We start from the raw sequence: 19,998 nt of genomic DNA, 5'->3' as shown, positions 1-19,998 counted from the left end.
CACCGAAAATGACAGAAATTCAGGCGGGTCCAGCATGTAAGTGGAACCTGCACTTTCTGAATTATATGATAGCCGCTATGGCACATAACAGGTATATTTAGTGTTAGGAACCCATCTAACTAGAGATTGCCTTGACGTTCGGCAGACGGGCTCAAATAATTTTGTACAAAACGATTTGCCAAGTATCTCTAACTTATTAGTTCATCATTTGCAATTATGATGCAATTTTGTACTTTATTTGGTTTGCAGTGAGCTGTTGCATTGCTTGTTTTGTTTAACAATCATGTATACATTAGTTAGAAATCAAGTCAAAAAGCAACATCTAGTGCAGGGGTCGGCAACCTGCAGCACGCGTGCCAGAGGTGGCAAGCAGACCGCCTTCTGCTGGCACGCCAGCTGTCGCCAGATGATGGCAAGACTTTTCAGCCTTTTTGCCATTTGTTGGATGCCCCACCGCCGCGCTGTAACACTGAAAGTGAAGATCTTAGGAAGTGTCATGCATGACGCGTCTGCTAGACCCGGCCCGGACTCCACAGAGGAGCGACAGAAGACTGCGCGTCTTCTCCTCCTCAGGACTGCCATAAACAAAGGTATTTAAATCTACTGAGAGTTTGTTTGTGACCAGATTGGGGGTGGGGAAATGAGGGGGAGATGGGGAAACGAGCATGTGACCAGATTGGGACTGGGGGCAGGAAAGTGAGCTTGGGGAGATGAGCATGTCACCAGGTTGGGGAGGCGGGGGAGAGGTGAGCTTTGGAGATGGGGGAATGAGCATATAGCCAGATTTGCGGTGGGGGGGAGGAAGGTGAGTTTGGGGAGGTGAGGGAACAAGCATGTGACCAGATTGAGGGGGGGCAGGATTGTGAGCTTAGGGGGATGGGGGAATGATCACTGTGATCAGATTGGGGTTGGGGGGAGGTTGGTGAGCCTGAATTCTGAATGTGATTGCTGGGGGGATAGGAGAGGCTAGTAGCTTTCTGACTACTTTGGTGGAAGTAGTGATTAGCATGAAAATAATTTCTGGGGGGGGGACAAGCTATCTGACTACTTTGGGGGGTGCTGTGGTGATGGTGTCAGAATGTGATTAGTGCAGCTCTGTGGGGGTCACCAGTATATGGGGTACCAATGTATGTCAGACAGTATATTTGCCAGAAGGGAATTTTTCTAAAATGTTGTAAACCTCTTTAGGCCGTGTTGTTGAGAATTTTAGGACATAGCTAGTAAATACCTGGTTTATGTCACATATTTGTGTTATATTACTTTCCTGTATGGATTGGCACACTGCGCGCTTCAACTTTGATATATTTTTTTTTTTTTTAAAACGTCACTCCGTATAAAAAAGGTTGCCGACCCCTGATCTAGTGCAATAACAGCATAGTAAAACAATAGTATAAATAAAACAGGGGATTACTCTTTTTTTTTTAGCTCAAACACAAAACGTGCTATTAAGCCAAACTAGGTATTATAGAAACAAATCTATTAAAATCCTACTGAAATTCAAATATATTGAATCCAATGACGATTTACTCCAAATAAGTGTTAATAAACTAATCTGCAACTAAATAGAAAATGACAAGCGACAACAGAAATGTACTGATGCAAAGTATTCTGAGGTGCTGGGTGTAGGACCAAGTGACAGTGATGTAGTTGTCACCTGCATGTCATAAAGTTCCAGCCCTGGAGACAAAATTCACTGATGCTATGACTGAAACTAGGGAAGTACGGTGTAATTAATGTCGGCATACTGTACATGAATACATGAATTATGTACTGCAAAATGTTGGAGATTCCAGTAGTAAAATCCAATCTTACCTTGTCTATTAAATCAGGGCGATTTGTAGCTGCCAATATCACCACATCCTTCAGTTGTTCTATTCCATCCATTTCTGTCAAAAGTTGAGCTATAACCCGGTCCGTTACATTCCCAGCTCCAGAGCTATGGAAGAAACACAGATCTATATGTATTATCTATGACTACTAGCACAAATAAATCCATGTACACATGAATCTAGCATTAGGTACAATATCTTCATTCAGCAGGACCTGCGCTGACGTCACCACGCTCACCATGTGGTGAGCGCGATGACGTCATCAAAGGTCCTTTTGCAGGTCCGGAAAGAAGAAGAAAGAAGATGATGCCAGCTGCGCGATCAAGTGGATGAGGTGAGTTAATAAATATATTTTTTAACCCCTCAATCAACATTTTAGTAAGCATTCTGTATTAAGAATGCTATTATTTTCCCTTATAACCATGTTATAAGGGAAAATAATACAGTGAATTTACATTAATGGGGTCCGGGGTTGCTCATCACTATCATCTCCTAGCAACCAAGCGTGAAAATCGCAGCGAGTGCTGTTGCCAAATTTATAGAGTTTGTTCAGGTATTAAACAATAATGTAATAGGTATGAAGTTCAGTTTTGAGCTTGAACAGGAAGTAGGGCTGCACGATATGGGAATTTTGTGCGATTGCGATTAGGGCCCTAAAAATTGCGATAACGATGTGCGATGCGATATTTTAAGGGAATTGTGCTAGAGGTCTATTTGCTTGGATTTTCCCATATGAGCCGCTGACGCGGCTGGGTATGACATAGTTATGGGGGATCTGTGGATGGCGCTGTTATGTGGGGGATCTGTGGATGGCGCTGTTATGCGGGAGATCTGTGGATGACGCTGTTATGCGGGGGATCTGTGGAGGACACTGTTATGTGGGAGATCTGTGGATGACGCTGTTATGTGGGGGATCTGTGGAGGACGCTGTTATGTGGGAGATCTGTGGATGACGCTGTTATGTGGGAGATCTGTGGATGACGCTGTTATGTGGGGGACCTGTGGAGGACACTGTTATGGGGGACCTGTGGAGGACACTTATGGGGGACCTGTGGAGGGCACTGTTATGGGGGACCTGTGGAGGGCACTGTTATGGGGGACCTGTGGAGGGCACTGTTTTGGGGGACCTGTGGAGGGCACTGTTATGGGGGACCTGTGGAGAACACTGTTATAGGGGATGTGTGCTATGACACATGGGGCCACGAGGGGGGCCAGCATAAGACACACATATAGCATCTTATGCTGGTCCCCCTCATGGCCCTATGTGTCCCTTCATGTGTCCTAAACTGCGCACATAACTCTCCTATTCATAAAATGGCCAGCCTCTGTACTTTCACTATGAATGCACTGCAGTGCAGAGAGCGGCAGAGAGCGAGCCGGCCGGCGCGTGACTGACGTCACTGTCACGCTCCTCCCACTTAATTCAGGAAGCAGGAGCGTGACTAAGTGACGTCAGTCACGCGCCGGCCGGCTGCCTCGCTCGCTCCCGCTCGTCGCTGCACTGCATTCATCGTGAAAGTAAGTACAGAGGCTGGACCTGTTATCAATAGGATAGAGGACTTTTTATCAATAGGGGCCCCTTCATATATAATCGCGGCATTTTCGGGTCGGCCGAATCGCCAAATCGCATTTGCAGATTATCGCGATTCGATTACTTTTGCGATATATCGTGCAGCCCTAACAGGAAGCCATCACTTTTTTGGATGTTAGGATTTTTAAGTGGGGCGATAGGTTAAGATCGACCATGTATCGGAAGGATACAGCCACCAACTCTCTCTTACATTGGAGTAGCCACCACCCAACACCACAAAAAAGAAAGGGCAATACCTCCGGGTTCGGAGCCAGGAACATGGCTAGAGCGGAAACCAATAGGCATGTTTAGATGCTGGTCATGTAAAGCCTGTGAATTCATCTCCACATCCAAATCCATTGTGTGCTCAGCAACTGGTCAGGTCATTAATAGTAGGGAGTTCATTAACTGCAGAAGAAAAGGCGCAGTATATATTTGCCAATGCCCTTGCCCAAAGGACTACGTGGGAAAAACCATCAGAGAGTTACGTAGAATAGTTTGTGAACACGCTAATGATATCCTTAAGAAAAAGGTCACCCAGTTGCATCCCATGTACTGGAGGCACACAATGGTGACCCTAGATGTCTCAGGTTTTCTGTACTCGAGCTGGTGTCTCCACCCTCAAGTGGGGTGGATTGGGACCGAAAAATTCTTCAAAGGGAATGCGAATGGATATATCGCTTTCGATCCCAATCCCCCCTAGGCCTGAATGAAAGGCTTACTTTTGGTTGTTTTCTTTGATAGAGAGCTCTATTATGGTTAATTTTTTACCCGGGTTGTCTTTTGTTTGACTTGTCTTACCTACCAGTGAATAATTTTCCTATAATCGAGAAGCATCCGAATTTACAATACTTGTAGGGGGATGGTCATTTATCCCCCTTTTTTCTATCTGATGGATCTATTGCCAGAATATGTATACTATCTATTTTGACCTAGATTAACACCCAATATGCCCTAATACATCATCAATGGATCACTATGTGCTTGTTGCCATATCTCCTTGAACCAACCCCTTTAAAGAGAATTATTAAGTCCTTAATATCATTGATACGGTTATATATACCATCTCCGATGATTGTACTGCCCAGATAATAAGAGTGGGTCGTTAGGTGATTCAGAGACACCAGAGATACATAGTGGGGGTATACTGTAAGCATAAGCGACAGAAAATCCTGTCTGATACGTAATGGAGATAGTGCGTTCCATTGACAGGAAGTTACGGCGCAGCGGAAGTCTTGGTTGACACGCAGGAATCACGGTGCATTCCAAGGATAGGAAGTTCCGGTGCGTTCCAATATTCTGGTGCGGCGTATGAGATACGCACCACGTGACCAGAACAGGGCTGAAATCCACCAACAAGGTAGCGTCATACAATGGGACGCACGGACGAAGGGTGGAGTCATCTGCAGGGCGCTAATTTGGGCGGTCTATTTAAATATGGCTAACAGACATCAGACTAACTGGTCGATTGTGGCAGCAGCATCATCAGCATAGTGCATTTAACGTCTTCCACTGTAAGTAATATATGTATCACCCTTATGGGATGTTATGTAACCATTTACTGTGTCAGAATATTGACGGTGTATCTGCGGTCAATTTTTAAGACCGCAGTTTTTTCCAACTGCACCAGCCTAACTCTATAAGGAGTGGACCCTTGAAGGTGGATGTACCCCAGGTGGGACCGTCATCTGACGGGTATGTAAGGCCGTGTGGCCCATGTTTATTTGCTTTTATATATACCAATATCTTGGTGTCTGTGAGCCCCTAGGTCATTATGTGGTTTTTATCTATAGGTTATCAAAGTACAAGGAAACACGTGTTCATGATGTATCTTTTGGAGAACACACCTATGGAAGCTTTATTATGATCCCCACGGCTTACATCCTGGAAGTGGAGTTCTCTATTGATTGTGGTTCCTTCCATGCATATTATAATTTACTTTCAACCACATATTGGGGTCAGCTGAGCGTGATACAGAGTGAACCGGTATCTGAGGGTTCACACTTGAGCCCCTCATTCTGACAGTGTATGGAGGGCTGTACATTGCGAGCAACTTGTGGAAGACGTCGACATATTGCTATTGCTGCGCAGTTGTGGAATTTATGATTCGTTATTGCCACAACTAATATGAGTTTGTGATATCAGTTCATTGATTTATTATTATGTATAATTTTGTTTGTTATTAATATGACCTCCTGAGGAGCCCTTTTAAAAGGGCAAAACGCGTTGAGGTAAAGGTACTATCCACCGGTGTTGGTTGGTCTAACGTGAGTTCATTCTGGAGGGGACCCATCTATCCAACACGGTTAGGCTATCATTGAGCTATATCTTGTCTAGGGACAACCAGGGCATATATAGCTTTAGGTACGAGGACAGGGGGCCCTACCATCCAGGGTCTTCCCTGGGCTAAGGTATAGATAGGGGCAGTAAAGGGCTAATGAGGTCCAACCCCCATATCTTCATACACTATTCCCCCTTCTCCTCCCTGGGTATGCACCTATAGGGTCCCATATTTGTTTGTTTGTCTGGTCCTTAGGTATATACCACTGGCCAATTTCATATATGTAATTTTAGGAGTTGTTCTTTCTGCTGGACCTACTATCGCTCTATATAACTCTACTATATCAATTGTATCATATAGCTGGATTTTTTTCACTTTTGTCGCAGTCAGACCGATTTTGTTGCATTTTGTTGCCAAAAACTATACCGGCTCCAAGGTGGTCTGAAGGTATTGTAAAATTCTGTTATAAATAGGTATCTCTTAGAATCAGACTCAATTAACATCCCAAATACATACGAAGGGGATTTACGGGGTGTAACGTAGAACTGGCTTAGTTGCCCATAGCAACCAATCAGATTCCACCTTTCATTCTCCAAAGGAGCTGTAGAAAATGAAAGGTGGAGTCTGATTAGTTGCTATGGGCAACTAAGCCAGTTCTACTTTACACCAGTTTGATAAATCTCCCCCATATATAGGTTATAAAGTTGACATTAAAAAAAATGGTGTAGGCACAATATATAGGCGTAAAGTAAACCTATATCTGCCCCACATTTCTAGTTCTAAAACTTGCAGAAGGGTCAGTATAATTTACAGTAAACTCTACTGGAGAAACAACATGGACTTTCCTTGTGTTAGGTAGGGGAAAATCTATGCGACACACAAAATCATCTTCAGTCGGCAGCAGATCGTCCAGTGTAAACAAAGCCGTGCTGCCAGCAAAAAATGAAACTGTATCGGAAGGGGAAAAGATCCCAGTAGCGATTTCCTTGTCCTCATAGAGATGGGATGATTGCTGCATGTAAATGTAGTTCTCCCCTCTGCTCCTTTCCGATAATTGCTTGTCAATTGGCCGATGTAAAAGGGTCTTAAAGGGGTATTCCCATCTCAGACAATGGGGGCATATTGCTAGGATATGCCCCCATTGTCTGATAGGTGCGGGTTCCCCCGCTCGGACCCGCACCTACAACAAGAATGAAGCGGGGAGGGCTGTGGCTGGATTTCCCGGGGTCCCTTCCATAGAAGTGAATGGGAGCGCAGATGTTATACACATTTAATAAGAAAAAGGCATATAAATGGACTGACTCCCTACACAAGGTCTGCGTTCTGTTCCAATAAAAATATAAGGTTTAGCAGAAAAGTAACATATACAGAATATTGTTTGTGTGACTATTGTTTAAGTTAGTCTAACAGGAACATAGAGAACTGTAAATCCTTTGAGTCTGTTCCAGTGTTCCCTTTTGTAATTTACATTTTTGACAGGAGGTCTGGAAAGTTTGCTGGTTGATATCCAAGAGGTTTTCATCAGCCATAAAGCAAAAGAATCACAGTTTAAGCAGGATGTTTTTGACATGGTGATCCAGTGTAGATAGAATGGCAGGAAGCTGGGGTTTGTAATCCTGTCTCTTTCCACTGAAGCATGGAATGCTAAGCAGCTCTTAGCAGCCTCAGAATGACGATGCATTAGAAGTCGGAGAAGGGGACATCTTTCCCTAAACAAGCACAAATCAGATTGCTCATTAACTTTTCTTGGTTAGGAAGATTTGAAGCGTGACAGTCTGGACTTTGACTTTGAAAATAAACTCTGCGCCCCCTGCATTTTTCCTGTCCAAGCGTCCATGTAAAAGTTCTTTCCTTTTAACTTAAAGTTCTCCGGGCTTCTGTAAATAAATCTTAAAGGGGTTTTCCAATCTCTCGGTACTGAGGAACTATCGTCGGGACAGGCTATCAATATCAGATACGTGGGAGAACACCACCAGCCACCCCCGCCATTCAGCTGATTGTGACAGACGCTGGTAGCGGAAACTAAACCATGGACGAAGCTGGAGGAAGAAGGCTCCATCCACTGTGCATGATCCAGTGTACTGCAGTTCAGCTTTCAAGCACTTGACACTTATGCCACTTTCCAATTTAATTTGTTCTTCCATTTCTACCACTTTTATGATCTTTACTTACATGAGAAGTCTGTATGGGCCTAACACTTTTCACAGTTGAGGGGTTTACTCCAAAGTGTTCAATACAGCTAAGAGTCTGGGCTTCACGCTGTTCATATCTGCAATGATGCATTGGATTAACCCTAAGTACAGGCTATTTGTGCTTCTGCGTTTAAAGCAATAGACAGGCTCTCCAGGTCTGTATAAATAAAGTTTGTTGAAGAGAGCTGGACATGCTGACATCATGGTGTCATTGTGTTTGTCTACTAACAGTAATAGATCCTTACGGGTGCATGCCCTGACCATGCTGCATGTAAACTATAGCAGCCCAGGTAGCAGTAGGAAATGTAATTCAGTCCCAGAACTCATGGACCACATTCAATTATGCAACACATTATGCAAAGTGCGAGCACATTCTGTAGTCTGTTGAAAAAAAAAATTATTTACACAATCTGTGAGTAGCTCTTAAAGGGGTTCTCATAGAAAGATTTAAAATGGCCGCCAGCAATCTGTCCTAGAATGTGAGCAGCACTGGTTGCCACCAAGGGAGTGAGGGGCCAAGGCCTCACTATACATTACACACTTGCAAATACCATATATTGGTGAGTTTTCCTATCAGGCTGCTCAGCCATGATGACATATCGTTGGCAGGATCACATCATTACCATCACCTTCCTTGGCAGCTCTGTAAGTAGTGGCAACCAGCCCTTCTTACATTTTAGGACAGGCTGCTGGTGGCCATTTTAAATCATTCCCGGAGAACCCGTTTAACGTACCAGTTACGAAATGCTTCCTTTAAATTACTTCCTGATGAAATGAATCCAGTAAATGCATGTAAAGAGATTATCCCATTAATTTCATTTGTCAACTATCAACAGGATACTTCATGGGGGGGGGGGGGGATGTGATATAACCACTGGGACCTCCAGCAAATAAGAGCAGTGGTCCCTGCTTCCTTTACTAATAAAGAACTGACAAAGCGCTTTCTACATCAGCCCCATAGAAAAAAATGGTGGACATATATATATATATATATATACTTTTTCTCCATTCAAACAGGGTACCTTGGAACCCTCATGCTCAGGATCGCTGGAGATCCCAGAGGTTGGACCTCAAGCGACAAAACCTTCTGAACAGATGATAAAAAATAAATACTGTTTGCAGGCTAGCCCTTTTAACATACCAAGTTGTTTACTTCTATAGAGGTACAATTTAAAAGTCAATTTCTTGTGTTTCTTGTAGAGTAAAGTCACAACCCACTGATAATCTTATGTGTATGCCTCCCCCACACTCTTCCCGAACAGATGATGTTAAGGGAGAAAAGGATCGGGAGCTCTAAATTAGAACAATTGATGTGTAGATTTATCAAACTGTGTAAAGTAGAACTGGCTTAGTTGCCCATATCAACCAATCAGATTCCAGCTTTCATTTCTGAAATTTTTTCATTTCTCCCCACTGAAAACACATATTGGCCAGATCAAGCATGTATGTGTATGAGGAAAGATACTGTAGCCATACACATTAGATACAAGTATGTTGATGGTAGAACAGTAGTTAAACAAAGACCTGTGAACCTTTTTTTCACAGACACGACCATACAGTCCATATCGGCCATTACAGTTGGTCAACCTGGCTATACATATTCAATGAAACCAGGCAATGGACGAAAGACCTTTCTGGGAATGTTCATTCAAAGAAACAAATATTTGGGAACATTCTGTTAAAGAAAGATCTTTCGTCCAACTATTAGACAAAAATACGGAACATGGCTGGCTTCTTTTCAAACAATAATGGACTCTCAACGGTCGGCTAAAGCGATCATTCATTGTTAAATTTCAACAACACAATATAAAATCATAAAGATTCCTGACTTATCCGTCAGGCGGGAAACATCCAAATCACTATTTGAGGAGTCCAACCTTATAGTGAATTAAACAGGTTACTACAATTTCATTACGTCTTAATATTGCGTGACCTACAGTAGCGACGGCTACATATTTGAAGGGTACTTCAGAGTTATAGGGGAACCGGTGATCAAAAGTGAATTACAAAAGTTTATGTAAGCAAAGAGGGCAAAAGGTGAAGAAGGGAGGTCGCTGCACGAAGCCGAAATGTTATCAATAATCCCTATGGCTGTGTGAAAAGAAGAAGCATTAGAGCTCTGTCAAAGTATTAAGATATATTATGAACTTTGAATAATATTTATACCTCACAGAGTAAAACATACAAATATACACATGACAGAGGCACATAAAAAAACTGCCATAGAATAAAGAAAATATAAGTCAGTGTAATAAATAAATATACTGTAAGTCCAAATTCATAAGAGCATACGACAGATGTATTCGCCATCCATATTACTGACATATGTCACTGACCTGAGCTCACAGCATCATAGAGATCTACAGTAAGGTAGATGCTGTGAGTTCAGGCTGTGCATCATGCCAGTAATACATCCGGTATACGCTCATGTGAATTCGGCTTTAGGTAGCTGTACCTTATATATTGTAAAGGTAATCAGCACTGAAGGTACCCTTTATTTGGATATTCCTGTCCCCAGGGTCGTAGCACCGCACGATACGCAGGAGCAGAGCCTCCCCTCCATTGTTTACCTGCTCACCGTGGACATCGCAGCGGTGACCATTCCCATTCATTTTAATGGGAAGGCTCACTGTTATACAGATGCATACTACAGATAGATGAAGTAAACTAAGGGTCCTATCAGCCCAAACAATACTCAGGGTAATTATCGGGAAAAACAAGCATTCATATGTACATGTGGCAACAACCTACTCGTGCAGCTGACCAGCCAATGAAAGAGCAAACGACCATTTGTCGGCCGACTGGCCTCTTTCATCGGGATGGAAGATGCATGATAACTGGCAGCACATCATCCCATGTAATCAGGGATCTGCTGCCCATATTCAGAAGAACAGAAGGCGGGAGGAACGGCTACGGTAGCAATTAGTGATGAGCAAAGCGAGCATCGGATGCTGTATGCGAAGTCGCTTTGCTCAAATTTTCGTATTAATGCTGCACATAGATTCGTCTCATTAAAATTAATATGTCATCAGAAAATAACCGATTGTTTAAATTAAAGGGAACCCGTCACCAGGATTTTGTGTATAGAGCTGAGGACAAGGGTTGCTAGATGGCCGCTAGCACATCCACAATACCCAGTCCCCATAGCTCTGTGTGCTTTTATTGTGTAAAAAAACCGATTTGATCCATATGCAAATGACCTGATATGAATCCTGTATGTGAGATAAGTCAGGCTCTGACTCATCTCAGGTTAATTTGCATATGTATCAAATCGGCTTTTATACACAATAAAAGCACACAGAGCTATGGGGACTGGGTATTGCGGAAGTCCTCAGCTCTATACACAAAATCCCGGTAACAGGTTCCCTTTACGTTTTTATGTTAACCACCTCCGGACCGCCTAACGCAGATTCGCGTTCCGGAGGTGGCAGCGCTGCGCACAGTCACGCATCTACGCTTCATCTCGCGAGACGCGGGATTTCCTGTGAACGCGCGCACACAGGCGCGCGCGCTCACAGGAACGGAAGGTAAGAGAGTTGATCTCCAGCCTGCCAGCGGCGATCGTTCGCTGGCAGGCTGGAGATGTGATTTTTTTAACCCCTAACAGGTATATTAGACGCTGTTTTGATAACAGCGTCTAATATACCTGCTACCTGGTCCTCTGGTGGTCCCCTTTGTTTGGATCGACCACCAGAGGACACAGGCAGCTCAGTAATATGTTGCACCAAGCACCACTACACTACACCCCCCCCCCTGTCACTTATTAACCCTTTATTCACCCTTGATCACCCCATATAGACTCCCTGATCACCCCCCTGTCATTGATTACCCCCCTGTCATTGATCACCCCCCTGTAAAGCTCCATTCAGATTTCCGCATGATTTTTACGGATCCACTGATAGATGGATCGGATCCGCAAAACGCATACGGACGTCTGAATGGAGCCTTACAGGGGCGTGATCAATGACTGTGGTGATCACCCCATATAGACTCCCTGATCACCCCCCTGTCATTGATTACCCCCCTGTCATTGATCAGCCCGCTGTAAAGCTCCATTCAGATGTCCGCATGATTTTTACGGATCCACTGATAGATGGATCGGATCCGCAAAACGCATACGGACGTCTGAATGGAGCCTTACAGGGGCGTGATCAATGACTGTGGTGATCACCCCATATAGACTCCCTGATCACCCCCCTGTCATTGATTACCCCCCGTCATTGATCACCCCCCTGTAAAGCTCCATTCAGATGTCCGCATGATTTTTACGGATCCACTGATAGATGGATCGGATCCGCAAAACGCATACGGACGTCTGAATGGAGCCTTACAGGGGCGTGATCAATGACTGTGGTGATCACCTCATATAGACTCCCTGATCACCCCCCTGTCATTGATTACCCCCCTGTAAAGCTCCATTCAGATGTCCGCATGACTTTTACGGATCCACTGATAGATGGATCGGATCCGCAAAACGCATGCGGACGTCTGAATGGAGCCTTACTGGGGCGTGATCAATGACTGTGGTGATCACCCCATATAGACTCCCTGATCACCCCCCTGTCATTGATTACCCCCCGTCATTGATCACCCCCCTGTAAAGCTCCATTCAGATGTCCGCATGATTTTTACGGATCCACTGATAGATGGATCGGATCCGCAAAACGCATACGGACGTCTGAATGGAGCCTTACAGGGGCATGATCAATGACTGTGGTGATCACCCCATATAGACTCCCTGATCACCCCCCTGTCATTGATTACCCCCCTGTAAAGCTCCATTCAGATGTCCGCATGACTTTTACGGATCCACTGATAGATGGATCAGATCCGCAAAACGCATGCGGACGTCTGAATGGAGCCTTACAGGGGCGTGATCAATGACTGTGGTGATCACCCCATATAGAATCCCTGATCACCCCCCTGTCATTGATTACCCCCCTGTAAAGCTCCATTCAGATGTCTGCATGACTTTTACGGATCCACTGATAGATGGATCGGATCCGCAAAACGCATGCGGACGTCTGAATGGAGCCTTACTGGGGCGTGATCAATGACTGTGGTGATCACCCCATATAGACTCCCTGATCACCCCCCTGTCATTGATTACCCCCCGTCATTGATCACCCCCCTGTAAAGCTCCATTCAGATGTCCGCATGATTTTTACGGATCCACTGATAGATGGATCGGATCCGCAAAACGCATACGGACGTCTGAATGGAGCCTTACAGGGGCATGATCAATGACTGTGGTGATCACCCCATATAGACTCCCTGATCACCCCCCTGTCATTGATTACCCCCCTGTAAAGCTCCATTCAGATGTCCGCATGACTTTTACGGATCCACTGATAGATGGATCAGATCCGCAAAACGCATGCGGACGTCTGAATGGAGCCTTACAGGGGCGTGATCAATGACTGTGGTGATCACCCCATATAGAATCCCTGATCACCCCCCTGTCATTGATTACCCCCCTGTAAAGCTCCATTCAGATGTCTGCATGACTTTTACGGATCCACTGATAGATGGATTGGATCCGCAAAACGCATGCGGACGTCTGAATGGAGCCTTACAGGGGCGTGATCAATGACTGTGGTGATCACCCCATATAGACTCCCTGATCACCCCCCTGTCATTGATCACCCCCCTGTCAGGCTCCATTCAGACATTTTTTTGGCCCAAGTTAGCGGAAATTATTATTTTTTTCTTACAAAGTCTCATATTCCACTAACTTGTGTCAAAAAATTAAATCTCACATGAACTCACCATACCCCTCACGGAATCCAAATGCGTAAATTTTTTTAGACATTTATATTCCAGACTTCTTCTCACGCTTTAGGGCCCCTAGAATGCCAGGGCATTATAAATACCCCACATGTGACCCCATTTCGGAAAGAAGACACCCACAGGTATTCCGTGAGGGGCATATTGAGTCCATGAAAGATTGAAATTTTTGTCCCAAGTTAGCGGAAAGGGAGACTTTGTGAGAAAAAATAAAATAAAATCAATTTCCGCTAACTTATGCCAAAAAAAAAATATTTCTATGAACTCGCCATGCCCCTCATTGAATACCTTGGGGTGTCTTCTTTCCAAAATGGGGTCACATGGTATTCGCTGATGGGCATAGTGAGTTCATGGAAGTTTTTATTTTTTGTCACAAGTTAGTGGAATATGAGACTTTGTAAGAAAAAAAAATTAAAAATAAAATAAAATCATCATTTTCCGCTAACTTGTGACAAAAAATAAAAAGTTCTATGAACTCACTATGCCCATCAGCGAATACCTTAGGGTGTCTACTTTCCGAAATGGGGTCATTTGTGGGGTGTTTGTACTGTCTGGGCATTGTAGAACCTCAGGAAACATGACAGGTGCTCAGAAAGTCAGAGCTGCTTCAAAAAGCGGAAATTCACATTTTTGTACCATAGTTTGTAAACGCTATAACTTTTACCCAAACCATTTTTTTTTTTTACCCAAACATTTTTTTTTTATCAAAGACATGTATAACAATAAATTTAGAGCAAAATTTATATATGGATGTCGTTTTTTTGCAAAATGTTACAACTGAAAGTGAAAAATGTCATTTTTTTGCAAAAAAATCGTTAAATTTCGATTAATAACAAAAAAAGTAAAAATGTCAGCAGCAATGAAATACCACCAAATGAAAGCTCTATTAGTGAGAAGAAAAGGAGGTAAAATTCATTTGGGTGGTAAGTTGCATGACCGAGCAATAAACGGTGAAAGTAGTGTAGGTCAGAAGTGTAAAAAGTGGCCTGGTCTTTAAGGGTGTTTAAGCTATAGGGGCTGAGGAGGTTAAACATATTTTTTAAGAAACTGGTGATTTTTTTCCATGTCTTTAGTTATATTTAAAAATACTCAAATCTTGCAGTTCACATACTGGTCCACTAATCCTCATAATTCACTGATACTTTCTCTTTTGTAGAGATCACATTTTAGTAGTCATCTCATTATCATCACAGGTGGGATTACAATAAATCTACATTAAAAAAATAAAAACATTAGGTGAAAAGAATATTCTTCGCTATCTGGTTTTAATTAGTAAAAAAAATCAAGGTGATACACTTCTTTAGTATTATTCATAGAAAACGTTATCAGTCCTTTAAAAGAGATTGTCCAGCTTTTTTATTTACTTCCCATACTCACCTGCTCGCCACTCCAACTCCCAGGCTCCCTTCCCTGGTGTTCGGTCCCCTTCTGTACACTTCTGGATGGAAAGGGTCACATGTGCTGATGCAGCCAATGATTGGCTCCAGCACTGACATGTCCCCAAGTAGCAAATCACTCCAGGGTCAAGTACCACTTGAAGACACGTCATTGCTGTGGCCGGTCATTGGAAGCAGTGGTGCAGGTGACCCCATCCATCAGGAACTTTACAGATAGGGATCAGACGACCAGTGGAGGGAAATAGAAAACCAGAATTGAGCACTTGTTTCCACAGGTACAGCAGGCAGGGGTTGAAATTTCAAAAATGTAAAATTTAAAAGACTTGTCCAAGACCTTTCAAAATCTCAGATAAAACCCCTAAAATAGCTTAAAATAAAAAACAAGTCATGCTTACCCCTTTCTCCGGTCCCATTCTCAAAAAGCAATGGTGACATGCCTTGATAAGGCACATGACTGCTGCAGCCAATCGCTGTCCTCAGGAGGACAGTGATTCACAGCAGTTGTAATTTGCCAAATCAAGCCATATCCCTGGTACTGTCTGTAAGCAAACAGCTCAAGGAGGACCGGATCACAGTGCTGGAAAAAGAGGTATCACTTGTTTCTTTTTCTTTGAAGCTATTCTAGAAGTTGTCTGTGCTTTTAAAAAATCTCGGACAACCCCTTTAACTCTTTTCTGTAGCAGTGGGCAACGCCAGAGATAGATGTGACCTGGCATGAAACATCATCCACAAAAGACTGAGTAGTGACCAAAAGACAGTGGCAGTCATTTATTATTTGTTTTACACCACTTTTGGCATATTTAGGAGGCAAAATCTGAGACTTTACCCCGATCCCACCACTTTTGGGAAATGGTGAGAAAAGGGGGTGTGCTGTGGGCAGGGAAGAGGGTAAGTCTGCCGCCCGTCTCATTCATCATTTTTCACTCCAGTTTACAAAGCAAGGGAGCTGACGTAGTTTAAAGCATGTCGCACGACCGGCGGCAGAAGGAGCCGAGGTGGTTTAGAGGCCTGTGCATCTACATAACTGGCGAATCCACTGGCAGCGCAGAGGAATTAAGACTGGCGTCTTAGTAAATGTCCCCCAGTGTACATCTGCAAAGAGGTGAGATGTAATGAGGCTATAACATCATGAACTATAACACCTTCCGGACATGTGCCGGAACAGCCTGCAGGAGACCGGTAACGCTAGTGTGAACTAGCCTAAGTAAAAGCATTTCAAAGTTATTACCACATAAAGTTATACTTGTCAGATTGGAAAATATAGGCTCTGTCAGGAAGGTGAACAATGGATGTCAGGAAGGGGTTAACTGTACAAGCAAAAACAAGCAACTGCAGGTACATCTACTACATTATCTGTACTCAGAGAGTTATCACTGTGTTATCAGTAGTGTTACATAGGACTGCAGGTACATATACTACATTATCTGTACTCAGAGAGTTATCACTGTGTTATCTGTGGTGTTACATAGGACTGCAGGTAACACTACTACATAATCTGTGCTCAGAGAGTTATCACTGTGTTATCAGTAGTGTTACATAGGACTGCAGGTAACATCTATTACATAATCTGTGCTCAGAGAGTTATCACTGTGTTATCAGTAGTGTTACATAGGACTGCAGGTAACATCTTCTACATAATCTGTGCTCAGAGAGTTATCACTGTTATCTGTGATGTTACATAGGACTGCAGGTAACATCTATTACATAATCTGTGCTCAGTTATCACTGTGTTATCAGTAGTGTTACATAGGACTGCAGGTAACATCTTCTACATAATCTGTGCTCAGAGAGTTATCACTGTTATCTGTGATGTTACATAGGACTGCAGGTAACATCTATTACATAATCTGTGCTCAGTTATCACTGTGTTATCAGTAGTGTTACATAGGACTGCAGGTAACATCTACATAATCTGTGCTCAGAGAGTTATCACTGTTATCTGTGATGTTACATAGGACTGCAGGTAACATCTATTACATAATCTGTGCTCAGTTATCACTGTGTTATCAGTAGTGTTACATAGGACTGCAGGTAACATCTACATAATCTGTGCTCAGAGAGTTATCACTGTTATCTGTGATGTTACATAGGACTGCAGGTAACATCTACTACATTATCTGTGTTCAGAGAGTTATCACTGTGTTATCTGTGGTGTTACATAGGACTGCAGGTGACATCTACTACATTATCTATACTCAGAGTTTTTACTGTGCTATCTATGGTTTTACATTCGACTGCAAGTAACATCTGTTACATTACCTGTACTCAGAGAGTTAGGCCTTGTTCACACATCAGTTATTTGATCAGTTGTGAGCCAAAACCAGGAGTGGAGGCTACATAGAGATCAGGTCCAATGGAAAGATCTGCACCTGTTCTGTGTTTTTGACCCGCACCTGTTTTTGTTTTTTATTTGGAAATAACTGATCAAATAACTGACGTGTGAACAAGGCTTTATCACTGTGTTATCTGTCATGTTACATAGGACTGCAGGGGACATCTAATACATTATCTGTACTCAAGAGATTTATCACTGTGTAATCTGTGTTGTAACATGTGTTCAGCACAGCCGTCAGATGGATCAGCCATTTTGCCTATGTGAACAAAAAAATGGGGTGCATGACTTGCAGGAACTTGGAGCTCCTTTCACTGTCATGATTGGTGTGGGACTGGAGTTCAGACCCCCATGATCAGTATTATTGGCCTCCACCACTGCAGCTGTTCTGCAACTACAACTCCCAGAATTCTCTTTTCCCTTCTGTGGGAGTACAAGAACAGCTGAGTAAGTGTGCATGCTGGGAGTTGTAGCCTCACAGCAGCTGCAGTGCTGAAGATTGCTAGTGCCTAGCTTCCAGTATTGATTTATGGCAGTGCACAATACAGTTCTGTTTTAGGCTGGAGCTGGAAGTGTAGCAGTGCAGCCATACAAATGAATGGGGCTGCAGAGTGGCTGGCAGGTTGCAGCAACCACAGAATCGCATAAAAATCCAACCCTGGTACTTATTTTATTTTCATATTTGTTATATAACCTAGAGGGTGGGGAATTGTATGGCAAGCACAGGAGCGGGGGCATTTTAAAATTTGCTATGGGACCCAGTCTTTTTTAGTTATGCCGCTGTGCTGCTCCCATATTCCTTTCTACCTAGCCCTGTATATACGCTGTAAGTAAAGGAGATACAGACCTAAGAAAGTAAATCAACATCACTTAAAGGGGCTGTCTCTCTTCAGCAACTGGCATTTATCCTGTAGAGAAAGTGAATACAAGGCACTTACTAATGTATTGTGATTGTCCATATTGCCTCCTTTGTTGGTTTCATTCATTTTTCCATCACATTATACAATGTGCGTATCCAGGGGTTACGACCACCCTGTAATCCAGCAGCCGTGGTCATACTTGCACACTATAGGAAAAAGCACCAGCCTGTCTGGTGGCCGGGACTCTGGGAGCGCACATAGGTTGGTACTTTTTCCTGTAGTGTGCAATCACAGTCACAGCTTCTGGAATGCAGGGTAGTCATAACCCCCTGGATACAAGAAATGTATAATGCGATGGAAAAATGAATCCAGCCAGCAAAGGAGACAATATGGACAATCACAATACATTAGTAAGTGCCTTGTACTAACTTTCTCTACATGATAAATGTAATTTGCTGAAGTGAGACAACCCCTTTAAGCTGAAAGGCACTCTGTCACCTAAAATAAGCCCTATTAAAGGGCATCTGTCACAAGATTGATGAGCATTCATTCAGCTGACGCACTGTACATGGATAGAGACCGCTGCACGCTCTTTGCCTAGATGCATAGTACTGCTGAGTTCAGATCAGTAACTTGTGTCTCTATACTCATTTTCCTGCTGTGTGTCTGCAATCTGACCATGTAATGCATAGAGGATGTCTCCATTACATGCATTTTAAAAGGTTTTTTTTGAGATTTTTGCACTGATTACCTAACCTCTGGATAGGTCATCAGTATTTGATCAGCGGGGGGCCGAGTGGCTGATATAAAGCTGCATGAGCCAGTCACCAGCCGATATATGAAGGGATTCTGGGTGCGGTGGAGTGTTTGGTGGAGGATCAGGTTCAGAAAAATTCTGATGAATGAGCTATACTGTATATAGAGAGGAGTTAGATCAGGGGATGCGATAGGCCACCCTAAAAAGATGTGTTTTTAGGGAGCACCTAAAACGGTGTATATTGTGATTTTACCTAATTTCTTGGGTAGAGCATTCCAGAGAACTGGTGCAGCTCAGGAGAAGTCTTGGAGCCGGACGGGAGAGGTTCAGATTATGGTGAAAGTCAGTTGAAAGTCATTGGCTGAACGATGAGCACAGGAAGGGTGGTAGACCGAGATGAGGGAAGAGATGTAGTGGGGTGCAGCACTGTGGAGAGCTTTGTGGGTGAGGACGAGCAGGTCCATCCATTTCATAGTGGATATAATTGGTATCATTCACTTCAGCGGGGCTGAGCTGTGCCAGGCCATGTGACCGATGAATGTGACATAACATGGCCAAGCTGTGAGAAGGGATAAGTACTAAGTAGTAGTAGCCTAATCTTTAACCTTGAAAACGCTGCTTATATAAAGGCATCACTAATGGGCTTGATGGGTCCCAAAGACCTGTGTCTACAGGTTTTAGCCCTGTATATACAATCCTCCAGATAGTATGCTGCCCCACACAATGGAAAACCGAGTAGAAAATGTCTTAAGACACAAACAGTAATGCTCCTTAGCTGCACGTCGAAGGGAAAAAAAAAAGTCCAAGTAAGTGAAGTCCACCAGCTAGCAGATAAACAAAGTGGAGTTCAAACACAACAACGTGAACTGGAGGGTCAATGGCCTGCCTTGCAAAGTGTCCATTGCCTTGATAAATGATCATGCAGCTGCTCAGTGGATATACAAATTATGTCATCCTTCTATTCACATACATTTCCAAAGAGAAAAAAAATTA

The 19,998-nt window shown here is 43.4% G+C and overlaps 1 protein-coding gene across 1 annotated transcript in view; it reads right to left on the bottom strand.

The window, feature by feature from the left end:
• The window catches only part of SPATA5 (spermatogenesis associated 5), a 404,503-nt gene that overhangs the window by 250,944 nt on the left and 133,561 nt on the right, over positions 1-19,998 (bottom strand). Inside the window, exon 14 of the mRNA XM_040418419.1 lies at positions 1,813-1,936. Coding sequence (XP_040274353.1) covers positions 1,813-1,936 — 124 coding nt within the window. The remainder of the gene's footprint in view (positions 1-1,812; positions 1,937-19,998) is intronic.

The sequence above is a fragment of the Bufo bufo genome, chromosome 2 (genome assembly GCF_905171765.1).
Source record: "Bufo bufo chromosome 2, aBufBuf1.1, whole genome shotgun sequence".
NCBI classification, from domain to species: domain Eukaryota; kingdom Metazoa; phylum Chordata; class Amphibia; order Anura; family Bufonidae; genus Bufo; species Bufo bufo.
Note: the sequence above shows the minus strand (reverse complement) of the source record. Positions and strands in the feature narration are given on the sequence as shown.